Here is a 21,405-nt window from a genome sequence, read left to right as displayed (position 1 = left end):
TATTTTTATGAGTAAGGATTGTTTATCAGACACTGTATTCAGGGAGAGACAGATCAAATCATCTGTTTAATCATCTATTCTAAAATTTTTCTGAGATAACATCAATTTTCCTGGGAAACTATTTCCATAATCTACCATTTTCCTCCTTTGAAAACCAGGACAATTGCTTACCTTTCCTCTTTTGGAATCTGCCACCCCATTCTTTATAATTTCCAAAAATTTATGAAAATAACTCAGATGTCATATATACAAGTTCTATCAATGTTCTGGGATAAAATTATCAGGGCCAGAAAGATAGAGCTGATTTAGAGTACTTAAATATCCTTTTACCCTCCCCTCACCCTCATCGGCATTTATGCCAATAAAAGTAATTTCCTTAATGACAAGACACTGTATTTTTTTTCTTTATATCCTGAATGTCTAGCATAGCATCTAATACATTTTAGGAATTTAATAAATGAGTGGTTAATCAAATTCTGTCTTTTCCAAATTGAAGTCCATTTACCGTATTGGAAAAAATGAAAACAAAATAGAAAATGAATAGAATCATAGATTTGGAGATGGATAAGACCATGGAGCTCATTCACACACAGTGTGTCCAGTCATGCTCCTCCAAACTTTGCTATTTCTGTTAAAAAGACTATATTCTCCAACTCATCAAATTTTATAACCTTTTATTCATCTTTGATTCTTCCCTCTTCCTTGCCACTCCATCAACTAATCAGTTGTAAATTATTTTTAGATTTTTTTCTACAGAATTTCTTGTTATATTTTACCACTATAACCATAAGAGTGAGCATTGAAAAAAAAAGTCCAATTAGTTATCTTTTACAATGGTACGCAGTATCCTTTATGGTATATATAGAAATTATAATAGTCTTAGCTAATGGTGCCTTTTCAGGCTATTATAACTCCTTATCTGGATTACTGTTAAAATACATAATGAACCTGCTTCTTTCCCCTATCCTTCTCAGTCTATCCTACAGTAATATGAGTTTGAGGAATAACAATAGTATTTGTAGTCCTGAGACTCAAACAATCTTTACGGTGATTTAGACTTTTAAAATCACCGAGTCCAAAAGGGGACTTTAGTTATACTTAAGAGCTTTAAGAGATGCAGAGCCTGTAAGAGAAGTAGCATGAGGAGGTTTTCTCTAGTCGTTCCCAGAACTAAATAAGCTAAACTGGAAAGCATCAGTAGCATGTGAGCAGTATATGCCAGAACACAAAAAGGAAGTTAGAACCATAGCATAAAAGTGAGATGTAGTCAGAGTCATCAGAACTCTGAAGAACTCAAAGAATAAAGGATGTACCCACCTCTTTATGGAAAGAAAAAATTTTAGTCTATTTCCTCAACTTCTACTCTGCTTGCTATAAACATTTGACTTGTAAGTAATTAAACAACTCACATACCTATTATCTACATGAAGAAAAATTTTAAAATAATGGTGATCACATCAAAGCATAGGATATAGTGCTTGAGAGAAACCACTTCCCTCTGTCTCTTTGTCTCTGTCTTTGTCTTTCTCTGTCTGTGTCTTTATCTGTCTCTCTCAATACTTCCTTGATTTGGAAAATGAGGGAAAAGATAAAGAAAGGGCAAATTTGTAGTTAAAAGGCATAATGGGACCCTTTTCTTGGGAATCCAAAAATTATAGGAAGACCAATTTGCACAATATTATTGATTGATGATGGATGGAATCTTAGTCTAAAATCACTAATAGAGAACCAACATAATTCCTCAGATATAAATCATTCTGTTAAGGTCATCATTCTGAAATATGGGGATAGTGTATAAGTGATATAACAATATTCTTGAACTCCCTCAATTTCCTTGAATTAAAAATTGAGTTTCTAACATAAATTATTTTATTTCCATGTAGGTGAAGTTATATTTTGCTAAAGTAGCGCTATAGTTAAATGATCTGATCAATGAATTTATTTTCTCTATAGATGAATAAACTGTGACCTTTCACACTGGCAAGATTTTGCTCTTTTATCTTTGGAGGTGAATATCATAATTTACCTTATATAGTTCTGATTTTTCGAAAAGGTTAAGATGAGGTCTCTAGAGCATAGATACTCTTTATTAAAGGATTTCGGTGGATGGAAATTGCTGGTCTAGGTAAAAAAACAAAAATAAAAAATATTCAAGAAAACAGCAAAATGGATATTTTAGAGTGTAATAAGAATGGAAGTCACTCAGGAATATGCTGAGTGCAAGGTAATGCAATGACTATTAGTAGATGCTAAGTCCTGGTAGAGTTATGGTCTCCACTCTATTAACCACCCAGAAAAGTCAGATGTCAATCTGATTGTCCCATGTGGTTTGGGAACCGTCACTGGAGATTTTACTTCACATTTCAAAAATTACACTTGTAAAGGTGATTGGTCTGCAAAGAAGCCCCAGATAGCTCCCAAAATTGGAAAAAGGAACCAGAAAAGGTACTCCAGGGACTTAGATTTGTACTTGATTTGGTTTTGCTTCTTTCTCTCTCCTGCCCAGTTTCTCTCCCCTACCCAGTTCTCCCTTGCATCCCTGGTTTGAAGTTTTCTGATGTTAGATATTTTTGATTAAGGTCCCTGAACCAGGCTTTGAGATCTTCAGGGAATAGCTAAGCTATAAATCTAGGGAACAAACAAATACATATACATTTTACTTCCAAAAGGTCTCATTTCTGGGATTTTTGCTGCCCAGGCTGTTTATTGTAGTAGGGGAAAAAATAGCTTCCATTGCTAGTTATTTTAATGGCACAGGGCAGCTGAATGGGCCTGACCCCATGAATTGCATACCATCTCCAGAGCCCATGATGAATTGTTCACTTTGCTATGACTCCACTGAACTTGATGCATATTCCCCATCTGCTTTCATTTCAAACTGTTCATGAAAAGAATGGTACCAAGAAGAACTGGTGGTTTAGAAACAAGTCAAACTGTTCCTAAATAAAAAAAATGTTTTCTATGAGTTAAGCAAGTTAAAAAATATGTGTCTCATTGTAATAAATGTGTTTGTTGGAGGAACCAAAAGATTCTATAGTTGTAGAATTCAGTACAAGAAAGGCAAGATTCACATGGATTGGAGGAAGCCAATGTGTTAAGTATCAGTAAAAGGAGCCGATGGTTGGGCCATACACCCAACAAAGTAGTCAATTAACAGTGATGAAGAGATTTAAAGACAAAACCCTGGAGGTGTATCTTTTATACTTCTCTCCTCTTTGACAACAGTTTTTCAGTCAGCAAGAAGGTAATCTTTGGCAAGTCTGCCTGTTGTATGACAATGGGTATATCACAGTTTTGGGACTGCATTTCAACAGGTTCAGCAGCTTGAGAAAGATGGCTTCCTTTGCCTTGTGGCTCTAATGAGTCTGTGGGAGGTTATCATGCAGTGTCACTCAAGGAAACACTAATGATTCTGTTGCTAACACGTCATCATTGCAGGAATTCACCAATTATAATAACGCTGCCACACTAGTCCATTATTAGCACCCTGATCCCCGTATGAGACAGATATTGGGATCTTAATTATAGGGCCAAGACTCTACCTTGGACCCATCACATGATTTCAAGAAAAGATAAATTCTTATTTTAAAAATGAAGAAAAGATGCATGATAGAGAAACATCTGTAATATGTGTTTATTTATTTTAGGCCTCTACATCTGAATAGAAATGGAAATCTTCTCCATTAGTTGTTTAGCATTACTATTGTTGAGCCTGGAGTGATGTGAAAAGCACTAATGACTCTAAAAAATCTTGTTGGTCAATTTAGCAGCCATCATTTATAATGCAATTTCTATGTACTTTTTTAATTATTGTACTTGATGCTGAGAATACAAAGTCAAAAGTAAAAACAGTTCCTATCCTCAAGGATCTTACAATCTAGCCAAATCTCTAATATACTTTAGAGCATGGTTATTTATATACTCTTTCTTTCTTTTTTTCCATCAAAGATGGTGGGGAACATGGTGGCAGCTCAAATAATTTCCCACACATATTGCTAAAACCCAACCAAGTAAAATTGAGACCCACAGTCACTTTTTACATGCAGGACAAGGGTTTTTTTTGTTTGTTTGTTTGTTTTTTAAACCCTTGTACTTCGGTGTATTGTCTCATAGGTGGAAGATTGGTAAGGGTGGGCAATGGGGGTCAAGTGACTTGCCCAGGGTCACACAGCTGGGAAGTGGCTGAGGCCGGGTTTGAACCTAGGACCTCCTGTCTCTAGGCCTGGCTCTCAATCCACTGAGCTACCCAGCTGCCCTCCCCGCACCCCCCCCCCCCCGGGTTTTTATAATATAATTTTAAGGGAAATTAGAGCCCTTTGAGTCACTTTGGAAATGTGTCTGCACTAGTCAGCTTCCTCTTCTGAAACCATCCTATCACTTATTAATCCACAAATGAATCCAGGGGGAGAGGATATAGCTCTACATGATAAACAATGATGCCTTCACCATACTATTGGTGCCATTTGTGAAATTTCAGTCCCTGAGCAATCACTCACCAGACCATCTGTTGGTAGGAAGTGTTCCCTCAATAGTCTCACAAATTCAATAAATATTTTAATCATGTATCTCAGAGGCGGTGAGAGATCTTGTCATGGCAACTCTGTAAGCCTCGAAGCTTATCAGGAGCATAGAATACTGATGTTAATTAAAAACTTTCTATTTCCCTTGCTTAAAGAGAGTGAAAAAATCTCTCAACATATGAATCTCGGGAAGTAGGCTGACATATAACTATTTCATAGACAGTTTACAAAATATAAGATGTGTTCAATATCATAGAAATAATAGCTTTTGAGAATGGAATTATGCTCTCCTATTCCTTTCCTTGTCATCACGCATGTTGTGTCTCATAGCAACATTTAAAAAGAAAGATATCAAGACTTTTTTAAACCACAATAACCATTTGCTGCATATAACTCATTCTATCCTGAATCATTGCAGCACACAAACTTTAAGACAAAAATATTGTGACCATGAGTCACAACATTTTCTCAATTCGATTGAATTCAACAACTATATTAAATATCTATCATGTTTCAGCTATTATACTAAGTGCTACATATACAAAGATAAAAAATGAAATAGCTCCTGACCTCAAGAAGCTTACATTCTATTGAAAGTTATGAAAACCCTAGGGATAAGTATTCTACAAAGGAAATAAGGGAAGAAGAGAGTGCTAATATCTGGAGTAATGAGAAAAATCATCATAGATTTATAGATCATCATAGATCATCGGAAAAAAAGAAAGAAAAATCATCATAGAAAAAGTTCCATCTGAGCTGAGCTTTAAAGAATTCCAGATGTTGGCAAAGACAATGAAATTAATTTTAGATATAGTGAATTGCATGTACATAAGCACATATACTTTGAATAATCAGAAGTGTTATGGTTCCCTCAAAATATATGGAGAAATTCAGAGAATAGGCAGTTTTAGTGGTAGGCAAGGAAGAGGAGACAGTGAGTTCTGCTTTGAACATATTGAATTTGAGATATCTACAGGATATCCAAGAAGAGAGGTCCAGCTGGTAGTTGATAATGCACAACAGGAATTCAAGCAAGAAATTTGTATTTAGTCTGTAGATTTAGGAGTAATCTTTGTAGACATGATTTTAATCCATGGGAACAAATGAGATATATACTGCAGGAAGGATTTAATATACTTTGATGATTACATGTTCTTATCAGGGTTGGCACTACTACCAGTGCAGATTGTAATCCACAAGAGCCTTCTCATCCTTTGTGGATCTTTTATAAATCCTCCATAGGACATCCATCCAATGAATTGAAGACACTTTCCTCTATATATTTTAATATTTCGTGTATATCAATACCAGCCTCAGATTGTTTCTCTGTTATTCTTGCTATATAACTGTCACACACTAACTTATCCTGTTCTAGTCTTCTCAAATAAACTGGCAAGAATTATGCTATTGCCAGCTCATTCAAAATGGAAACATTGTGCAAGGTTCAACATTCCAATTCATTATAAGTGAAAACAAATGAGATTATTTAGTTCCATATGCAATTGACAACCAAATATCCCCAAACAAGAAATATAAAATTTGAATAACAAAGAAGTATCAAAGAACATGTGATGTGAATTTCTTCTCATGTCTCTTAACCTGTCTCTAGGCTTCATGGAGCATGTGATCAAATTACCACAGAAGGAATCCACCTAAAACATGCTCTTATGGAACAAGTCAGACAGTTAGTTACTATGGCAACCCAATTAGGCCAGTTTATCACCCCTCATCCCAGTTGCTATATTAATTAAAGGGGAAAAATAAATTGAAGCTACATTCATCGCTTTGCACTGTTTCATGTTCCAGCAAAATATTAATCACATCAGAAATATTGGCTGCATTTCTGTGAACCTTGCATTTTGTATAGTAAAAGGGGGGAAAAGATGAAAACATCTTATCTCCTCTAAAGGGGGAAAAACATATTCCTTATTCATAATACATAGCATAGAACAAAATGCTGACAAGCTAAAAATAAGGAGACTTGGACTCATGTTCCAGTTCTACTCAATATATGACCTTAGTATAGTAATTTTCTAATGATATCAAAATAATCTTTTCTCAATGTGCCTCAGGGTCCTTCTCTATAAGATATGAATCTTATCAGGTAACTACTTAGGTCTCTTTTTATTTGAAATTTCCATGAGATAACTAAGATTTCTATAAACCTATGAAGTATTGACACCATCAATGCCCATAGAATTTGCATAATGAGCATAACCATTTTGAAAAAAAGTCGTTCCCAGGACAGGGATGGAAATATCTCTATGTAAAGAAGCGGTACAACCTGACTGACAAAGAAGCTAAAGAAAACTTAACTTACATTTATCTAGAGATGGTGAAGGTCAATCTCACTGTACTTTGCTTTGCTCAAAGTGAATTTAGAGTATTATGTTCAGTTTTAGGCACCAACATTTTTATAGAGACTGTCCAAAGGTGGGCAACTAGGAGGGGTGATGAGCCTCAAGTTTATATCCCCATGATAATCACTGAAAGAACTGGGAATGTACTTGACTAGGGTCGGGCAGCTTTAAAGCAATTTACAGTGTTTGAAGAACTGTTATGTAAAAGAAGAATTAGACTGGATATTTTTACTCAAAAGGGCAGAACTAGGAGCCATGAACAGAAGCTACAGAGCTATACTTAAGATAAGAAAAAAAATTGTCAACAATTATAGCTGCCAAATGTGTAATAGCCTGTCTTTTCACAAAAGAATTGACCTACCATTCATTCGAGGTCTTCAAGTGAAGACCTGATCAACACTTATCAAGTAGACTGAAGATGTTCCATTCAGATATAGATCCGAAGAGATGACCTGTAAGATCCCTTCTAGCTCTGACATCCTCTGTGTTTTTGCCTCTTGACTGTTTCTTAAATTCATTTCAAGCATCCTCAGAAGGAAAAACACAAGGACCCAATGTCCTTCTACTCATAAAAATCATCAAATGCAAGACTTGGAAGAAGACTCAGAAATCAGATAAAGAAATTTATATTAAGGAAGGGGAAATAATTTTCCCGAGATTCAACTAACAGTTATTATCAGAGTTTAGATTAAAAGGGAATAGGAAACAGCATTTAAACAGTATATACTATGGGCCAGTATATATTTTAGACAAGATATGCTATGTTAAGGTCTTTATACATATTACCTCATTTGATTCTCACAACAACATTGGGTTAGGTGCTATTATTTTTTAAAAAATTTTAAGTAATTAAATTAATTTTGATATTTTTCCATGGATATGATTCATGTTCTTTCCCTCCCCTGTTCCCTCCCTACTCCTATAGCCAATGCACAATTCAACTGGATTTTATAGCTGTCATTGATCAAGAAGTTAGGTCAGTGATAGCAAATCTATGACACATGTGTCAGCACTGACACACGTACCATTTTTGATGACATGCAGCCACATACAGAGAAGTATGGGGCTGAATACCAACAATGAAACATTTGCTGTAGTGTAGACACTGTGTACTATAGATGATAATACTACTTATATTAATTCACCTATTTTTGGTTTATTAAATACAGTTATATATTACAATTATACATTTTTGTGATTTAAACTATAACTATCGTGAAATTATATTTTTTTTCTCGAAGTGACACACTACCCAAGTTATGTTTGGTTTTTGGCAAATTTTGACATACCAAACTCAAAAGGATGCCCATCACTGATGTTAGGTGCTATTATTATACCAATTTTACAGTTGTGGAAACTGAGGCAAACAGAGGTTAAGTGACTTATCTCAGGTCAGCTAGTAAATATCTGAGACTAGATTTGAACTCAGCTCTACCTGACTCCAGGATCAGAACTCTCTAAACAGCATATCACCAGCTGCCTCTAAAACTCAGGTCTGATTATTTGCTTCATGTTCTTTGTTCTATACAATGTTGACTCCTCTGTTCTGAAAGTTTTGTTTCACTGTATCTGTAAACTATTAATCATAATGTAGGAGCAGTTAGATAGGATATCACTCTCCATGGCAGAAGTGGGTTGAGGGTGGGGGTGGTAACCACACTAATTGTGTTGGTTTAATTCTTTTGGATTTTTGTATGTTTGAATATTAAAGTTACAGTAGTCATGGTCCTCTATGGCCAGCATAGCCATGTACCTTAACCAAAACAAAAGTAATTGGGAAGAATAGAAAGATTTTTGTATTAAAATGTCACTTGTGATAACTGTAGGCACCAGTTCAAGCCAAATAGACAGAATATTTTTTAGCTGTCATAGAAGGATCATGCCAATCCTTAGTTTCAAAATGCAGTCAGTTTAGGTGGAATAATTAACAGACCTCTGGACTTAATATCAAGAAGACCAGAGTTTGAATCCTGCCTCAGCTACTCACTAGCGGTGTGATCCTAGTTAAGTCAAATAATCTTTCTCTGTTTCAGTTTTCTCATCTATAAAATGAAGACAATAAAAATAGTAACTACCCCCCCCCAAGTTTTGTAGTAAAAATAAAATGATGTAACTTCTTTAAAATGTTTTGTAGGGGGCAGATGGGTAGCTCAGTGGATTGAGAGTCAGGCCTAGAGACGGGAATTCCTGGGTTCAAATCTGACCTCAGATACTTCCCAGCTGTGTGACCCTGGGCAAGTCACTTGACTCCCATTGCCTACCCTTACCACTCTTCTGCCTTGGAGCCAATACACAGTATTGGCTCCAAGACAAAAGGTAAGGGTTTAAAAATTTTTTTTTAATGTTTTATAAACTTAAATGTTAGTTATTGGAATTATTATCAATGTTTTATGGATTTGAATCTAGGAAAAGGAATGATTTTCTTTTCTAGAATTATGAGTATTACAAATGGAAATCATAACATTCCAAAGATCCTTCTTAGACTATCCCTCCCTTTTATGAGAAGCAATCTGCTTTAGAAAAGAAAGTGTCCATTTCCTATGCCCTTTGGTCTCTTCTTCACGCTAAGGCTACATTCCTAACCATAGTATGAAATGCAAGATAGGCATACCAGTATGTAATTCTGTCCCAGACTTTGGTTTTCAGATGCTTTTGTGTATCCTGAAACATTTTTGGAACATGAACATGCCAATTACCTCTATGCTACACCTGACTTTGAACATGGAATCAGAGCCCTAATGTCTCCTGACCTCCTTTTCAGCCAATCTCTTTGTCATTCTCAACCTCTTAGGATGATATTGGCTATTTAAATTTATTGGCTTCATCAAAAAAGAAATGGTAGGACAGCCACATGCACCATTCGCTTCCTCCAACTCTTGAAACATGCTATTTAGTCATAAGGAATTGTTATTCTCCAATTAGGAAGTAAACACCAAAAGGACTGATGAATGACTGTTACATCTTTCATTCCTTGACAATACTCATGACAATATAATGATGAAATAAAGTAATAATGAGTATTCCTTATTGAGAATTAATAGAGATCTGCCATTTGTTTCCTCATGTGTATCTTCTAAAAACCCATGAAACTCAAAAAAAAGCTAAATATTATGTTGCTGTTTTCCAGTCATTTTTAGTCATTTCTCACTCTTTGAGACTCCATTTGGAGTTTTCTTGGCAAAGATACTGGAATAACCTCCTCCAGCTCATTTTACAGATGAGGAAACTGAGATAAATAGGGTTAAGTGATTTCCCCAGGGTCACACCGGTAGAAGGTGTCTGAGGTCATATTTGAATCCAAGTCTTCCTGATTCTAGGTCTGGTGCTTCATACACTGTGTTATCTAGCTGCATATATCCTCGTAATTTCTATTGTGCAATCTGGGCTCAAATCCTATCTTTTTGGCAGAACAAGTTATTCAATTTCTTAGTGTCAAAGATAATACCTGTAAATTGGCAAGTTACAGAGAAGGCATCGATCTGCAGTAACAAAGAGAATTAATTCTTAACCAGAAGTTCCCTATACCAATGAAATGCCAGTTTTGATTTAGTTTTAAATGTACTGGATGTGGGGGGACAACTGGGTAGCTCAGTGGATTGAGAGCAAGGCCTAGAGATGGGAGGTCCTAGGTTCAAATCTGGCCTTAGACACTTCTCAGCTATCTGACCCTGGGCAAGTCACTTAACCCCCATTGCCTAGCCCTTATCACTCTTCTGCTATTGACTCCAAGACAGAAGGTAAGGTTTAAAAAAATGTACTGGATGATCAATTGAAGGATTTAACAGATGACATGATGAAGGAAATCAATTAATTTAACTTAAGACAGCAAACATTTGCAACAAATAAAAGCAAAGAGTACTACTATGTGCTCTCTGGAATTGTAAAAGATACAAAGATGAAAGAGATCTGGACTTTCCTGTCATTGAGCTTACAATATATTAGGAAAATGTAACATATATGCACATATTTGTAATACAAAATATCATATTGTTAAATATTATTTGATTTCTTATTAATGTAACTTAAATCTCAGAGATAATGCTTATTTTCATGGGTGAATTGTGAGCCAGCTAGCATCAATGTACTGATAGCAAAAAGCTTTTCTTTTTATTTGTGTGTTTGTCTTAGTTTGCATTCTTTGTTCTTATTTTCCTTCTAGTGTTTTTGTGTTAACTTAGCAAACAGCTATGCTGGGAGGGAGGTAGAGCAGGGATGGAAAGTTTCCCTTGGGAAAATGTCTTCTTGGAATTTGCCGGAGGCTACATGTACTTACTATCTGTTCTTTTTTTTCTTTACAAATGTTACATTAACCTGCCATGTAAATGAAGGAATGTTTATTGTCTCACTAAACTCAGAGTCATATTGTCTACTATGACACAATAGATTTTATCATATAAACTGTGCTTTCTTCAAGATATGTGTATATGCTACACATGGGGCTTATGTGTGCAGCAAGGAAAACCAATTAGCAAATTAATTAGGTTTCTGTTTATCCTTGCATTTTCTATTTCAGTGTTGTGTTTGAATTTCACAAGCATATTGTTATTTGACATCTCTTCTATTCTACGGAGAGACAATAAACACTTTCCCATACTGATGTTTATATTCTAGATGTACTATCCTACTGAAGTTTATGATAGTCTTTCATAACAAAGTAGGGAAAAGGAAACTAACTCATGAAACTGGAAATATACTTTTCTTTTGTTGGATAATCATCTTTATTCCTTCTTTATTTTAACATCTACTCATCTATATCTATGGATATACAAAAAATTTATTTCTGTATATGATTTTCACTTGAATATAGACTTGCTTCTAATATTGATATTTTGTACATCCTTAACATTCTTTTAAGGGAATATGTATGTAAAGATAGAACCTTTTATTGAATTGAATTGAGTTGAATTTGTTAAGCAACTATTATTCTACTTTGGCTTCCTTCATGAAGGACTGGACTCAAATCCTAGTTTATGCAGGAAACCCTTTTATCTGTATATCTATATCTATATCTATATCTATATCTATATCTATATCTATATCTATATCTATATCTATATAGATATATATAGAGAGAGACAGACAGACAGACAGACAGACAGAGACAGAAGGACACAGAGAGAGGCAGAAAGACAGAGACAGAGGGAATGAGAGCTGATGGCTCAGCAAATAGAACTCTTAGTCTGGAGTAGCAAAACCTAAGTTCAAATTTGACCCTAAATACTTAGCTGTGGGACCCTGAGCAAGTCACTTAATCTCTTTTCACCTCAGTTTTCTCACCTATAATGTAGGGACATTCTCAAGGTATTTGTGAGGAACAAATAAGATAACATGCATAAAAAATTCTGACAGTGCCTGGCACATAGTAGGCTAATATGAATTCCTTTTCCTTCCCTAATATATGGCACCCAGAACTGATACTTTGCTTTAGATGTGCTCTTATTGGCTTAAGGACAATGATCTCTCAACTCCCTTACTCTAGACATTCTGATTCTCAGTTTAATTTGATGTCATGTTGGCTTTTTGGTTACCAAATCATATTGCTGACTGATATTAATATTGCATTCTATCAAAACCATTAGAACTGTTTTATGTAACTTTAAGATAGGTTTCCTCTATCTTCTCCTTGGGAAGTTGATTTTTAAAGCAAATCTTGCAATCATCTGTCTTTGATTTTTCCTTTCATTCTAGTCTACCAAGAATTTTTGGACTCTGAATCTCTCATCCAATATATTACATGGATCATAATAGAATGTTTTCATTCTTTTTTTCTCCTTGCTATTTTGTACATGCAAATAAATTATGCCACTAATAGAGGCAAAGAAATGAGAACTCAAATTGCTAACACTGGATTAAGTGAATTATGGGGTCTAAAATATTAAAATATCAGGAGTCATAATGTCTTTTCATATAAAGAACACTGAAATTGGAATTGTGGAACACAGGTTCTAAAATTAGTTATTCTATTTACTTTCTGTGTTGTGATGGGCAATTCCCCTTTTTGGAACTGGATTTGATCCTCTATAAAATGAGAGTTGAGCAAGATGATCAAAAAATCCATTCTACCACTATCTCATATGATCCTATGAAAATTAAAGATGGCCATTTAATTAAGTTCAGGAAAGGCTAAATCTTATAGTCATTTTTCAGATACGCAAATGCTTTTCATCTATTCTGCTACATGAATTTATTTTAATATGTTAGAAATGAAAAATGTATTAGATTCTTACTGAAAATTCAATTAGTCCAGTAAAAGTGAAAAATAATTTATTTTTTCATAAAAGTGAATTTAATCCAAATACTCATGCTGGAGGAAATGCTACCAGCAGCCACCATGCAGTCCTTTTGTTTTCTTAACGTGCCTAAATAGATGAGGTGTCATCATTCAACCATGTGTTCACAGAATCACAGAATTTTAGGATTGGAAGGAATCTCGGCAACTTTTCATTCCCAGCCATGCCTGAAAAAAATGTCCTCTCCACATACACACCAACTGATCAGTCATCCCCTATTTGAAGACCACCCATGAGAGTAAACTCATTGAAATATCTATACCTATAATCCTAATACTTGATGCAACCGAGTATAAATCTATTTTCCACATAACAGACCCTCGAATTTTGGAACATGGTGATCTCATAACACATGAACCACTTCTTCAGGCTACATATCTCCACTTCCTCAACCTGTCATCATATGCAATAGGCCTAATGTTCTTCTGATGTCTAATAATGATGTATTACTATTGTCAAAGGGCAGCTAGGTGAAAGAGTGGATACAGTGCCAGGCCCAGAGTGAGGAAGACTTATCTTCCTGAGTTCAAATATGGTTTCAGACACTTGCCAGCTGTGTAACACTGAGCAAGTCACTTAACCCTATTTATCTCAGTTTCCTCATTCTATAAAATGAGCTTGAGAAAGAAATAGCAAATTAGTCAATAGTTTTTCTAAGAAAACCCCAAAGACAGTCATGAAAAGTTAGAGACAACTGAAATAAATGAACACATTAATGTCAGTAGTCAAATGTACCCTATATAGTTCACCATTTAAAAGAAGGAGAGGACTCCATGCATTCTCTTATTCTCTTTCACATAACAGTAAAGATTGCTTGTAAGAGAGGATAGATTTCTGGTCTTGAAAGCATGGTAAGTTAGATTCAATGGTTAGTTATGACATTTATTAACTATGAGACCCTGTATTAGTCTACATGCCTCAGGCAACTCCTTGTGATTTTCTGGACTGAGATTATAAACCAATAGTTCTGTACACAGATGAATTCACAGAATCTTCCAATAATTTATGTTTCAAATTTTTAGAACTGAAATGAACAAATACATATGTGTATCTATATATGAATGCATATAAACAAATGCACACATATATTTTTATATGTAACATGATTTTAAAAAGTTAATTGAAGAGAAGAAACTGGCAAGGTGGGAAGTCATTGAAAAGTCCCAAGGGCAACCCCTGCCAACCCTATAACCTCCTTCCTTCTCAGATCCTATAACTAATGGGGAAAGGGAGAACCAGAGATGTCAGAAAGAAGGAAGGGTCTCTATGCCTAGACAGGCCCACTAGTTAACAGGACACACAGGAGCTTACTAATAGCTGTTCTCCCCTGAACACCAGAAAGGTAGACTGTTCCCTTCTTGCTCCAAGAATGGTCACCAATGTTGAGTCACCTCCAGTCTATGCCTGCTCTGAAGACTTTGGAGAGGATGCTCAGGCCTTCTCTTAACCCTGCTTCAGTCCAGCTTCTCCAACACTGAGGGTTCATATACCAGACTAAGCTCACTGCCAAAGTTTCAGACAATGACTGCATTGTCCAACAGAAGAATTTGGCAGACTGGCTTTACCTCACTGCTTTTGCCCAGGTAGACAGTTTGTAGCAGGTCCCCATAGTTTAGATTCAAAAAGGAGATACAGCTCTGGCCTCCCATGATCAGACAAATGTCCAAGATAACACCCAAGGCTGGACCCACAATGAACTACTAAACTGGCTGACACTGTGATCACTGAAGAGGAGCTGATCCTGTATCCTGAGAAAGGAAATTTACTCAGACTTGCAGCTAGTTAATGTCCTTATTAAGATTTGAATCCAGACTTCCTGACTCAAAGCTTAGTTGCCATTTTAGTGTAAGTCAACAGTAGTTTGAGAAACCCATATGGTTACCTCTCCTACTATTCCTTTGTCTTAAAAGCTCATTGATTTCTCCCTATGTAAGATGGATGGGAAATGAATTAGATGATAGGTTAAACCCCTTCCAGGTCTAAGTCCTTCCATCTTGTGAAAAGAAGACTCCGAATGGATGTTTATCCTTTTCTAGTTCCTCTCTTAGCATTTGTCTAATAGGGCTTGAACCCTTTGATTATAGGTATATTCTTCCCTACTTCCCCATCCTACCCCCCATACCCACTGATAGAGCCTTTCCTTGGACATCACCTTCCTTCTACTCTGTATGAATCTTTTATGGATATAGTTGTTTGCATGATGTCTTCCCAATTAGAATTCAAAATACATGAGACCAGGGACCATTTTTGTCTTTCTTTGTATACCTAGGGTTTAACATAGTGCCTGGCATGTAGTAAATGCCCCATAAATACTTGTTTTCTGACCAATTGCCTAGCCACCATCAGGTCACAATCCTGCCTTGAATAGAAAGAAGCCCTTTTCCAATCCTAAAGCTGACCCCAGCATTCTTTATCATCCTCTCTTCTTTGGATACAAAGCAAAACCTTTGTTTTCTGGGTTTAGTATTAAGGATGAGAATTATATATATATATAATTTATTACCTCATGGTTATTAAAGCAGATTTTACCCTATAGACAAAGCTATGGAAAAGCAAGGGGAGACAGGTACAGTGGGTACAGTCTAACTGGACTTAGAATCAAGAAGACCTGAGTTCCTGTCTTACTTTGAATACTAACTGTGACCTTAGGCAAATCTCTTAATGAGCCCTTGGTCCCACTTTCCTCATGTGTGAAATAATGATAATGCTAATACCTACCAGGTTAGTCAAGAAGGTCAAATGAAATGATATATAGAGAGCAATTTACACATCTTAAAGGAAGATATAAATACTAGTTATTATTATAGAAAAACAAATGAAACAAATAGTTACAATTATTTTACCCCTATTATATTAGTTTATATTCTTTACAAAAGAAATTTAAAATTTTTAAATTTATTTTGAGAGCATTGGATTTAGAGATGGGGATATGTTCTGATTTATCTACATATTTGTAGCCCTTCCCAGTTTATATTAATCATATTTATATAGACTTTATGTGAAAGATTTCTTGTTTTAAAACTAATGTGTTGGTTTTTGGAGAATCCTAACTTTTATATTATCTCTTACTGATTTCATCAATCCAAATATATTCCATCAGAAGGAGCTGGGTAGGTCAGTGGATTGAGGGCTAGGCCTAGAGACTGGAAGTCCTAGGTTCAAATCAGACCTCAGACACTTCCTAGCTGTTATCATGGGCAAGTCACTTAACTCCCATTTCCTAGCCCTTACCCATCTTCTGCCTTGGAACCAATGTGCAGTATTGATTGTAAGATGGAAGATAATGGTTTAAAAAATGTGTATTCTATCATCATCTTTAGCCACATAATTCCTAGTCTATATCCAGTCTATATTTCTCTTTTGAGATCTAGTAAAACCTGTGGTGTATTCACTTTCCTTCCCTTTGTCCCCTGGAATCCCTAATATCCTTTAATTTCAATTCAGTTGCCATTTTCTACCCCAAACCTCCCCCACCTTCTTTTTTCTCCTCTGAAATTTCTTTGCATTTATTTTGGATGTTCTTTGACTATATATATTTCTTTTCAGTAGAATATAATCACCCTGAGGGAAAGCATTATTTTCATTTTGCCTTTATATTCCCAGGATCTAGTGGAAGTCTTGTAAATAGTAGGTACTTAAATGAAGATTTGATTTGGTTGTTAGATTTTCTCTTTTGTTGTGACTGGACCACCCCTTTTGGAAATAATTAATGAAAATATGAGTGTCTATCACAGTTGGTAAGTATAAAAAGGACTATATAAATAATGGTGGTGAATCCTGCCTTTTCTTGGAAACAAAGACTAGTTTTGAGTTTAAATGCATTTTTTCCCCTTTCTTTAGGTGATCCTCCAGCAACTGGCACTGGGACTCTACAGATAAAATTGGAAGATGTGAATGACAATGCTCCTCTTATTTACCCAACACTTGCCAAAGTTTGTGATGATGCCAAAGATCTCAATGTGGTCATTCTGGGTGCATCAGATAAGGATCTCCACCCAAATACTGATCCATTCAAATTTGAATTGAATAAACAAACTGGTTCTGATAAATTCTGGAAAATTTCTAAGATCAATGGTAAGTCTAATAAAGAATCATATTATTATTATTTTATTTTAGGCATTATGTATGTCCTAAAGAACTTTAATCTCTTTCCCTAACATGATCCCATTCTTATAATATACTATGTAGCATCATGAGTGATACATATGATACATATTAATATATTTGTTATTTTTCCCAGCACAAAACAGACCAAATAGATATTCACATTTTATAAACATAACACACACAGGTTTTTTTTAATCCCTTTCAAGTTCTACCATTTTACCTTTACCTTTCTATTCTGTGTTCTACCTTTTCAAAGTGCTTATTTTACATGTGTTTTGGCTCTATAATACCTATTCAGTTAGAGAGACTGTATATTCATGATCATGGTTCTTTATTTTTTCTCTTTCCTTTTTTCTTTTCATAAGACTACATAAATGCTTTTGGTATAACTCTTTTTTTGCCTACTCTTCTGTTCCCTCTAATCTCTGCTAACTTATTCCAAAAGTTTCCCTGTATGGTATATTCAGAAACTCAGTATTACCATGTCCTTCCCCTTTCCCCCCACCCACTATACTCTTCCTCCTTTCTTTCTGAGCTAGAAGTGAGTGGGTTCCATGACTCCTCTTTCAAAACTTTACACTGATTTCAACTAGAAATTAGTTATATAACACACCACAGGAACCCTCTATTTGATCATAAAGTTGAAAGGAGGCTGAAAGTTTCTTTAGTGGAGTGGCTAGACGCCATAGTCAAGGAATCCATAGATTGATTCAAAGGATCTGTGAAAGTTTAGGGGAATATGTATGTGTATAATATACACATATGAATAGTAGATATTAAAATGAAAATCTCTGCATGTATATAAAGATATATGTGTAAATGTCAAATATGACATTATGTAATATAATACACTCACATCTTTATTTTCATCAAATTTTTGTTTGCTTTATAATCTTAATATATTTCATGTTATGAATTTAAAAACATTTTCCTGAAAACAGTTCCATAGGTTTCATCATATTTCCAAAGGGGTCCATGACACAAGGAATTTAAGAATCTCTCTATTTTAAAGATGAGGAAACTGAGGTCTAGAGAAATTCATTAGCTTGCCCAAGATAAGAAAACTAAGCAAATATTTTCATTCAAGTTCTCTGAGTTACAAATCTAAAACTTTTATTGGTAGCTATTATACAGTCTCATAAGTGTTTAAATATCTTAATTTCACCTCTATTACTTTCTTCTTTATGAGTAAGAGGCTTCCTTTGATAATTCCTTGCTTTAACTCTCTAGATCTTTCTTACTGAATTCTTGACCTTTATGCTTCACTCTGTTTTCTTTGTTACCATATCCTCCATGTAGGTCATCCCAATTCTTTCTTTGTTCTCGGTCCTTGAAAGGGACACAGTTGTGCAAGCATCCCTTATACTAGAAAACAATACAGGGCAGTTGCAAAGTGATGCCCTTCTCCCATACAAAGGCTGTATACACAATTCACCTTTTTTAAAAAAAGGAGGCCCTAAACTCTTTGCCTTGTACACCTGGAACATTTGTTTTTTACTATACAACACACTTATTCAGGTTCTTGAGTCTCATTTCTATCGCCCTATTGGCTGCCTTCTATATTAGCTATAACCCTTTATTTAACTCTTAATAAACCAACAAACTAATCATGTGCTGTACCCTAATCTCCCCCTTCCAAACTTCTAATTTACTCTTATTTTCCCAAACCTAGACTCACCCTGGTATACTACACTAATTAAAACTTCAAATTCATCTATTGTTTCCATAGCCAAGTAAAAAAGTCTCCAGTTTTCATGATCATTTCTGAAGAAGATGGTATAGCTCCTTAACATATGTTTATTGATTCTGATCATGGCCTGATTCAGTGGAGGCAAATAATGGTTTATAGGATCATAAGCAGGTGTTTTAAAAGGTATCATTGATGGATAGTTTTTGTTGGCCCAAGTTGATCTGTCTCTTTTTTTCTCATTTGCATGTAGTATTTTGCAGTGAGGCATCAACAAACTATTGATAAACATTTACTTAGTGTTTACTACATGTTTGACACTTGATAATGGCACAACATGTGCACATTTAAGTATATTAAATATTTATGATTATAAGTATATATATAAAGTGAGGCAGTTGAAGAGGGAATGCATTCACATTTGATTATATGTGTGTGTGAGTGTGTGTCTCTATATATAAAGGGAGGTGGTTGAAGAGGGAGTAAACTAACATTTGAGGTAGTGTTGTGAGGAATATTAGTTAGTAATAGTATGGACCTAGCAGGAAGGGCTGGAGCATTCCAAGATGGAATGAAGGAGCAGGAAGTTGCTTGTGCTCTGAGAGAGACTCCATTAGTGGTTGGCACAAACTGTAGCTAGTCCTGGGAGATCTCAGAGTTAAGGACACCTTGCATTCTAATTCCTTGGGATCCTAAGTGGTTGGTAGCTTTCAACAAGTGGACAAGACCTGCAGAGCTGCACCAAGTTGAGGAGGGGTTTGGGATCTGGTGGATAGCCTCTCAAGCACACTCTCTCTACTTGGGTACCTTGGACCACCTTGGCTTTTCGCATTCCTGCGATCATCTTTGGATAACCGTGAGAACCCTCACAGCCACCCTCAGGCCCTTTAACTATGCTGGTCAAACCTGGCTGGAACGAGGTTTGAAGCAGCCTCCCAGTGAATCCAGAACTGATCCTTTGAGCCCTGCCTGGACTAGAGTTAGAGTAGTCAAGTCCTCCCCTTGCCCTTGTGTTTTGTCCCTTAGGTCTTCAAGTGTAGAATTCCCTTATTCCCATTCTTCATTATTATTTCATAATTAAAACTGTTAAAACCCTTTACCTTGCCTGCTGGTTCTAAAGACCCTGGCCTAGGGTGAGCAGAGTGACAGTTGGGGCTAACTGCCAATCTTGATTCTTGGTCTCTCTATCCTGTCTCTCCTTCAACCCAGTGTGTGTACCCACAAACCATTAGGACACATTTACATCCCTGGTGCCCCACATTTTTTACAGTGGTCAGGAAAATGTTCAAGTGTAAGGTGATGGTTGAGTTTAATTTTAAAAGAAACCAGAGATTCCCAAAGGCAGAAATGAGGAGGAAGTACATTATAGGAATAAGGAAGAGTCAATGAATAGGCTCACAGAGGAGCAATGGAGGGCCATGTATGTAGAACAGCAAGAAGATTGCTATGGCCAGATAAAAAGATGTGAGGAGAATAAATGTATAATAATACTAGAGAAATGGTAATTTATAATCAGAAAGTCCTAGCTTCATATTCTGCCTCCAACAGTAAGGCATGTTACCTTGGATAAGTCATTTAGTCTCTACCAATCTCTGTGTCTTCATCTATAAATTGAGAATAATAATAAAGCTAGGGCTGGTTTCACAGAATTATTGAAATAACCAAATTAAATAATGGTATAAAATGTTTTGCAAAATTTAAAGCACTATATAATGTATATGTATATATACACATTATACATGTAACTATTCATTTATTTTTATTTACTATACATATTGTGCACATAATGGTAAATATTTAACAACTGACTTTCAAAAAATCTAGACATGATGTACTTTAAGTTGAATTTACATTATTAAAATTTTCTCCCTCACTTTTTAAAGTCTAGGCGATCAGCAAGACAATAAATCAAACCTTGATTTGTAGGGTTTGCCAAGTTACCAGGTGTAAATGCTTAAAGTGAAAACTTAATTATCATCTCTCATGTGCCAGAGCTGGTTCCAGAACCCCCTGAAATTCATGCATAAAATATGCATACATGTAATAGATACCATAATGTATACTATATGATGATGATTTTTTTAGCTCTCTCCTAACTCTAAATTCTATGATAGTGATCCTATGATGTAAAGGAATAAAAATGCAAGAAAAGATTTCTAAAAATCTATAACCAGAAGGAGTCCGTCCTAGACAAATAGCCACAGACCTGATGGGTCACATGCCATTTTTTCCCCCAGTGTGAATAACTGTGAAGGTTTGACTGGTAAGGAGATTCCTAACGGATGGATTGCAATGCTCTGAGAGCAGATTAAAACAAACATCTATTGCAAATAGTAATAACATGGACTCTTGATCAATGACACATGTAAAACCCATTGGAATTGCTCGTTGGCTATGGGAGGGGGTGGGAGGAGGGGAGGGAAAGAACATGAATGAAGTAA

General features: G+C 35.5%; 1 protein-coding gene across 1 annotated transcript in view; it reads left to right on the top strand.

Annotated features, from left to right (window-relative positions):
• Positions 1–21,405, top strand: part of CDH13 (cadherin 13) — a 1,311,104-nt gene that overhangs the window by 1,274,550 nt on the left and 15,149 nt on the right. The window contains exon 13 of the mRNA XM_044659579.1: positions 17,011–17,244. Coding sequence (XP_044515514.1) covers positions 17,011–17,244 — 234 coding nt within the window. The remainder of the gene's footprint in view (positions 1–17,010; positions 17,245–21,405) is intronic.

The sequence above is a fragment of the Gracilinanus agilis genome, chromosome 2 (assembly GCF_016433145.1).
Source record: "Gracilinanus agilis isolate LMUSP501 chromosome 2, AgileGrace, whole genome shotgun sequence".
NCBI lineage: Eukaryota > Metazoa > Chordata > Mammalia > Didelphimorphia > Didelphidae > Gracilinanus > Gracilinanus agilis.
Note: the sequence above shows the minus strand (reverse complement) of the source record. Positions and strands in the feature narration are given on the sequence as shown.